This window comes from Pinus tabuliformis, chromosome 6 (genome assembly GCF_031772625.1).
Source record: "Pinus tabuliformis cultivar Carrire ecotype Pingquan chromosome 6, CPIR1, whole genome shotgun sequence".
Taxonomy (NCBI): domain Eukaryota; kingdom Viridiplantae; phylum Streptophyta; class Pinopsida; order Pinales; family Pinaceae; genus Pinus; species Pinus tabuliformis.
Genome location: NC_142292.1, coordinates 1401798445 through 1401806157, shown reverse-complemented (window position 1 = coordinate 1401806157; position 7713 = coordinate 1401798445). Strand labels below are relative to the sequence as shown.

The following is a 7713-nucleotide window of genomic DNA, read 5'->3' as shown; positions in this document are numbered from 1 at the left end:
TTAAAATACAAACTATTCAATAAACATTGTTATTAAATTTTTTAAAATACAATTACTAAATTACTTTTTTTAAATGATAGAGAATTAATAAATTTAGAATCTCAACAAAATCCATAAAGATTTGATTATTGCTCTATTTCTATTAATTATAACACTGAGCACTAAGTCCAATTTCCCTATATTTAAATTGAGCGGCAGGTACTAGCTACTACGTAGCACTGGTTAATAAATGACTTAGCATGTAAACTCAACTTCTTTTTTACAAATATTTTTATAGATCCAATATTTTTTTTTTAAAAGTAATTTCATTTAATTAATAAAAAATAATAATTTAATTCACTAATATTTAAACATTAAATTTCATAATTTACATAATACTTTTTTTTTTCCACTGGAAAAATCAGTAATTTTCATTAAGATTTAGAAAATTACATATAGTAGATGCCGTTGGCATTGCTGTGATGTTCATACAAAATTCACCTCACAGGGTGATTGTATCAGAGCATATTACAAAATTGAGCTAGGTACATGCATATGTCTGGCTGTTTTAGCCTATTCGAGTTCACATAGGATCCATTTGCATACAAAATAATAACCATAGTTATGTACAGTTCCATCATGACAAAATATACTATCCATTACTGTCAGCTATCGGGACTGTTGTCCCTCTGTTCTCTCTGGTCTATGTATGGCCTGTGGTAGAACCTGCGTTCTTCAGTTCCTTTCTGCTCCACAATTAGCCATTCGCCTCTGGGAAGTATCGAGGCCTCTTTGGATAATTTGTCAGCCTCGCTGTTATGTTCTCTGTAAATGTGTAAACAAGAGAAATGATTAAATGCTGCTTTGAGTGTGAGAGCATCATATAATATATTGCTGAGTGTGTGTGTATGACATGTAGTGACATTATTGATCCAGTTAACGACCATCATTGAATCCCCAAAAATGTTGAGATTTGTATGCTGATGTGATAAAGCAAAATGCAATAGATTCCGGATGGCAGAAAGCTCAGCAAAATTATTAGATCCTCTGCCGAATCCCATTTTTACAAGGTATCTGTGGTGTTCATTTATGTGCAGTACGAATCCACCTCCACATCCCGCATGGTTTGCTGCCCCGTCGAAGAAGGCCCACGGGGTCGATTTGTCAATAGTGGGCAGGGCCTGTATCGACCTGGTTCGAGGTGGGGGAGGGTCGGGTAATTCTTGGTACGCGGCGATGATGGTAGCTTCTGTCCGGGGCCAAGATACTGTTTGATCCTCGAAAATAATACGATTCCGCGCAAGCCAGGTATACCATGTTGCCACGAGGGGAAGATTTAAAAGTTTGGAGCCCGGGTGACTGTGAGTCCATGCAGTCCAAGCACCCGATAGTTCATCCCCATTCCAATTCCCTGCTATGCCCAATTGAGTGCATATGTTGTTCCATAGAGTGTGTATAGCCGGACAGTGTAGAAAAATGTGATCCGAGGTCTCAGATGCAGCCTTGCAAAAAGTACACCAGGAAGGACCATATATGGATCTGCGAGTAAGATGTTCGCCCGTGGGGACGATACCTTTGAGGGCACACCAGAAAAATAGTCTGGAGCGAGGTGGAGCCTTTAACTTCCAAATGATATGCCACCACGAAGGTATTGGATCAGGTATTCTGTGAGAGATGAGTGCTCTGTATCCAAACTTTGGAGCGTATATACCATGTTCCGCCATACACCAAATGAGTTCATCAGGACCTTGTTTGATGCGAATATGGGATTCAGATAATGCAGTAATATAGTCATTCCATTCCTGATGCCATTGCGGGGGGAGATCGAGTTGCTGGGCCGATTTCCAAGCTTGTGAAAATATGTCTGAGCGCAGATGATCGGCGATATGAGCAAAATTCCGAATATCTCGATTATGTAGGTGAGTAATGAGGTCACGGTTGAGGATGTGTCTGCCCCCACTGTTGATCCACGGATCCAGGCCAATCCTGCCCGACGAGCCATCATTAATTCTCCATACTAGATTATCTCGAATGAGGGGAAGGGAATGAATCAAGGCCTTCCAGATTGATGAGCATCCCTTCGATGACCAAGTTGGTAATCTAGCCCAATCCATAATATTCTGGGGCCAGATATATTTGTGATAGGATACATGTGCCCATAGGTTTTGACTGGTTAATAAGGTCCATCCCATCTTGGCAGCTAGTGCCATAGCGAAATCAGGAAGGTCTTTGAGGCCCCATCCTCCCCATTTTTTGGGCAAAGATATTTTCTTCCAGCTAATCCAAGCAAAAATTCTTTTATCCTGACTCCCATTCCAGAGGTATCGGTTGCACAGCTGCTGAAGTCGCCCTAGGATATTCCTCGGTATCCACGCAAGTGCCATCCAGAATACCGGGGTAGCCTCTAAAACAGATTTAATGAGCACCAATCTGCCAGCCCTAGAGAGAAATCTGAAGCTCCAGCCTGTGAGTCTTTTTTCCAATTTGGCAACCAACCAGACCCAATCTGCTATCCTTTGACAAGTAGGCTTCAGATTGAAACCCAGGTATTTGAGACCTCTATCCAGAGGGAGGACATTGTAGGGGAATACCTGAAGGGCTAGCCGGGATTCCTGTACCGAAGTGCGAGAGCAAGTGATGGTTGATTTCAACTGATTTGGTAGCATACCTGTAGCAGCAGAGAATAGTTGTAGGATCTTTGAGAAAGTCCGAGAGTCTCGAACACTGCCATCAAGAAGTATGAGAACATCGTCCACAAAGAGCAGATGAGTGAGAGCGCATAGGTCGGATATGCGGAGGCCCCCTACATCTCCAGCCCTTTTTGCAGAGTCCATGAGGCGGCTGAGACCTTCCATGACCAAAAGGAAGAGCAGGGGCGATAGGGGGCAGCCCTGTCTCAGTCCTCTTTCGGAGTGAAAAAAGGGGGAGGCCGAGCCATTAATGAGGATACTGAAGGTAGGGGAGGATATACAGGCCATGATCCAAGAGATGTAGGCATGAGGAAAACCCAGGTGGATGAGGATCATTTTTATATAGAGCCAGCTAACCCGGTCGAAGGCTTTTGAGAGGTCAATTTTGAGGAGAATGGCTTTTAGATGCCTGGACCAAATGGAGTGTATTGCTTCTTGGGCGAGACCAATGGCCTCGTGAATCTGCCTAGATTCAAGGAAAGCAAATTGTTGCGGGGCAATGGATCTGGAGAGGATAGGTCTAAGACGATTTGCAATGGTCTTAGAAATGATTTTATAGAGGCAATTGCACAAGGAGATAGGCCTGTAATCATCGAAGGATTCCGGGGAATCAGATTTAGGGATAAGAGCAATGAAAGTAGAATTGATGGCATGATAGATGGAGCCCGATGTCCTGCTCTCCTCGACCACACCCAGCAGATCCTGTCCCAGGACATCATAGAAGGCTAAGTAAAATTCAATGGTCCATCCATCCGGGCCAGGGCTCTTGTCTTTTTTGAACCATTTCAGCACTCCTTCCAGCTCCTCTGCCGAGACCGGGTCATTTAGAGCCTCCACGTCTTCTTCCTCCACAAATCTCGGGAAGTGATTTGCCACATTAATGATATCAGGTAGATTTACTTCCCGAGGACACTTATATAGATCCCTGAAGTGAGTGGTGCCCAGATGAGCGAGCTTGTTAAAAGTATCTGCGATATGACCATCCGGGGTAGGGAGCTTCCAGATAGTATTTGCAACTTTCCTGCTCTTGGAAAAACTATGGAAGAACTTCGAGTTTTCATCCCCTGCTTGAATCCATAATGCCCTACTCCTCAGTCTAATGGATTCCTCTCTCTCTTTGAGGATCTTTACTTTTTGATTCTCCAATTCAATTAGCCTGCATTTATCTGCTGCTGTTATGAACCCCAGCCCTCTTTCGTCGGTGAGAGAGCTTAATTCAGCTTCAATCTGGGTAAGCTGAGCCGTGTCTCGGTCCTGTTTCTCCTTTGCCCAAACAATAGATATATGTTTAATTTCAGAGAGATTCCTGCAGAACCCTTTAGCGAGAGATTCTGTGTCATTGATCGGGTGAGAGGACCAGTAATCCGATATCATCTTGACATATGATGGATCCTTCAGCCAGGTATGATTAAATTTGAAAGGTGCCTTGGGTTTCTTGAAAGGACCCTGAATCTCCAGGTATATTGGAGTGTGATCCGACAATCCCCCCGAGCCAACCCATTGTCTGTAGTGTTGCAAACGCTGTTGCAGTGTCTCCTTCATAAGGAATCTGTCAAGTCTGCGGGCAAGTGCAGCATCCCCAACCCGCCGATTCCTCCATGTAGGAAGATATCGCTGCATGGGTATGTCCATAAAATTTGTTTGCTCAAGCAGATTGGTCATATAGTCGGTAATGGGGTCAAATTGTGCTGCCGAGCCCCATGACTCCCTGAATCCCAGAGAGAAATTAAGGTCTCCTCCAATAACAACCCGGTCTTCATTCATCATAGAGAGATGTAGTAGATGCTGCCAGAACGATTCTCTCTGGGAGCAGGGAGCATAAACATTGACAATTCGAAGGTTCATACCAAGTTCAGCAGAGTATATGTCAAGCCCTAAAAACCCCGATCCTCCCCAAGTCGAGTCCACCTTAATGGAACGAGGGTTGATACCAATGGCCAGACCTCCAGATCGGCCAACGACATCAATGGCAGAGTAGATCCAGCCTGGGGTCAAGGCTTGCATGGCCCGAGTAATCTGATCTGCAGTACAGAGGGTCTCTTGGAGCATGATGATATCGATAGGATCAGATTCAATGAGCCGCTTCATGGCTAGTTTCTTGGAGGAACTAGCCAGTCCTCTGCAATTGAAGGATAGGCACTTCATGGGGGAACACCTCTCGGGGTGTGTCCTGCTCTAAGGACCCCGTCAATGGTCGATTGCCGGCCAGAAACAACCTCTGCCCCGGCTTGTTTAATAGCCTTTGAGAGATGGGATTTTCTCCCTCTGGTATTCAAGGATCCCCCCTCAGGTATCGCAATGCCCAGACCCGAATGTCTGACAGAAGGCTCTTTGGCAAGAGTCCTTGACCGGAGAAAATATGAATGAGGTGGGGAGGGCTCCGAGGGAGACAGGGAGGGGCTAGCCGCGGGGGAGGAGGTGGATATGATGGGATCAGTGGTGCAGATATGGGGGGAAGATGTTAATGCACAGTGAACCATGGAAGTCTGTGAGGAGGATCCATACTCATTCATAACATCAAAAGAAGAAAGCAAGGGAGGGTTAAGAGAGCCCGAGACCGTACCCGCTTCTGCTGCCGAGCGTGCCCTGGTCTTTGGCGGTGAGGGTTGCCGAAGTCCCGGATCGACCACAGGAGAGGTTGTCGGTGGGGGCGGACCCGAAGAGGCAGGACGAGAGGTAATGGGAGATGCCGTCCTGGTTGGAGCCGGGGTACCTCTCGGAGTATCTTCTGCTTTCTTGTTGAGTGGGCAGTCCTTCGCAAGGTGTCCCACTTTGTGGCATCGTCTGCAGCGGAAGGGGACTCCTTCATAGTCCAATAACTGCACTCTGATACACCTTCCCCATTGAAGAGTGATCTGTTCCTCAAGTCCTTCACGGGTGTCTAGATGGACCAATATCCGCGCTAGGGTTCGGTTCCCAGATTCAACATATGTGCGATCGTAATCCAGATAGGTCCCCAGGGCATTTCCGATCCTAATGAAAACTTCTTCAGCCCAAAACGGCAATGGTAGACCTGGCAGGCGTACCCAAATTGGTCCGGCTCCGATCTGTTCCCGTTCTGGGTCGAAGAGGGGACTCCATCTCTTGAGGAGGACCGGGGCCATTTCAATATGCCAGTATCTGCCCAAAACCAAATTTGTGTGGCTTTCCTTGGAGAAATGAAGGGAAAACCATCCTCTGGGGAGGACATGGACCACAGGTAGGTCGAAAAGAACACCGCCCCAGATCTCCTTAACCCATTGTGTGAGCCGCTTCACCGAGTATGTCCTTCCCCTAACATGCCCTACCAACACAGTGTTGGCAATGTCCATGTATTCTCCGAGAGGCTTCGATTCGTCGAACTTGATGGAGATGTCCTTGGCTGTAGCCTTTACACACTTGATCTTCTTTTTGCAGGTGCGGGGAGCCGATGGATGGTCGACCAGGGGATTTGTAATACCATCCAGAGATGGGGGTTTTGCGGGCCGAACTTTGACAGCAGGGGTTTCAAAGCAGCCGGAGGGACGGACTCCCGAAGCTGAGGGATGAGATGCAGGGGGAACCGACGGAGGGGGGGAGGGCACCGAAAGGAGGGGAGGGGCCAGCGGATCAAAAGAGGGCGAAGGGGGCGTATGAGTAGCCAAGAAATGCAGAGAGCCCGGCGAGAGTGGGGGGACCTCAAATGGCGGAGATTCGATAGGGTAAGTTCCTGCAGAGGTCTGAGGGGTGCTATGAACGGCCAGCGAGACGGAGGGCGGGTGCTGCGGCAGATCCGGAGCAGTTGAAGATGTAGACGGCGCAAACTGTGATCGAGAGGCGAAGCTAGGGTTTCCGAAAATAGCCTTGTCCGGCGAAGGATCCTCCGTGTAGTCCACCGCCTCTAGCTCCATGTCAGCCATAACTGTCTCTTGAACGGCGACCGAAAGCGATTGGTGGAGAATCCGATGGAGATGTTGTTGCAGTAATGACCCAGGGCTGTGACCGCGGCGGTAAAACAGATCGAGAATGGTAAGAATAACCCTAGCCGCGTCGTTCTGCAGTCGACAGCGAGGAGCCCTTCACCCTAGTCCCGTACGCGTGCTCGCCATCAGAGCGACTTTCCCACATAATTTACATAATACTTAATAACACCAAAATCGCTAATTAAAGCTTCTACCATAAACAAAATTTAAACCATATTACATATTTTTCACAATTAAAATCAATAAGATCAAAATAAAAAATTTCCAAAAAAAAATCACATCAACATTAATTACATTAAATTACTAGTTAACTCACCAAATACAATCATGAGGGTGTATCTCTACATATAGAGATATAAAATATTTTTCTATTAATTACATTAAATTACTAGTTAACTCACAAAATACATTCATGGGGGTGTATCTGTACATATAGACATATAAAAAATGATCTATTTACGTAACTCGTGAGTAATTCTTGATAATCATAATCTCAATTTATATATATATGGAGTTGCATGCGAGCAAAAAGTACGGGGTCATCCAGTCCACTGGTTGTTTGTTTGAAAAGGACTCGCAGAACTTTTCAATTCGGCTTTTAAATGGCCATTGAGGCATTGAGAACATGTGGTGAGCTCCAGTATTGTAGCAATAATGCTACAACTACTGGGGCTTCCTGTCTCTCATTTTATCAACCCGGTAGTTCGTACAAACTTGGAAGCGACAGTGCTATATGCACAAGTACTAGCTCTTGTCGCAGCTGTCACTTGGTCAGCTGGCACAAGTCCGCTAGGGCTCAAGCCAACTTCTATAGGCTCTCAGAAGAATCTTGCTAATTGATGGACGAAAGCTATTCTCAAAGGAAAACTACTCTACTTGACAAAATGAACTGAAAGCAAATCAAAGCATGTAAACCTAGGAAACCCTAATTTAACTAGTCTAACCTCTATAATGCAAAGAATGTGAATGAAACCTCTACCAATGCTGCTGTTACCTCTAATAAGTGGAAATGCATGGATCTAAGCTACTTGCATCATAAAAGACATGTTTTTGTATTTTTCCTTTAAGTGGATGGAATGATTGTGATTTTGTGCTAACTAGGG

The 7713-nt window shown here is 45.7% G+C and overlaps 1 protein-coding gene across 1 annotated transcript; it reads right to left on the bottom strand.

The window, feature by feature from the left end:
* Window positions 1-644: 644 nt before the first annotated feature.
* On the bottom strand, window positions 645-6547 carry LOC149263903 (uncharacterized). Its single transcript, XM_089392174.1, has 3 exons — window positions 5233-6547; window positions 3462-4690; window positions 645-3371 (listed from the first exon to the last, which is right to left on the bottom strand). Exons 1-3 carry the CDS (start codon window positions 6545-6547, stop codon window positions 645-647), a joined length of 5271 nt encoding a protein of 1756 aa, XP_089248300.1.
* Between the last annotated feature and the right edge of the window lie 1166 nt (window positions 6548-7713).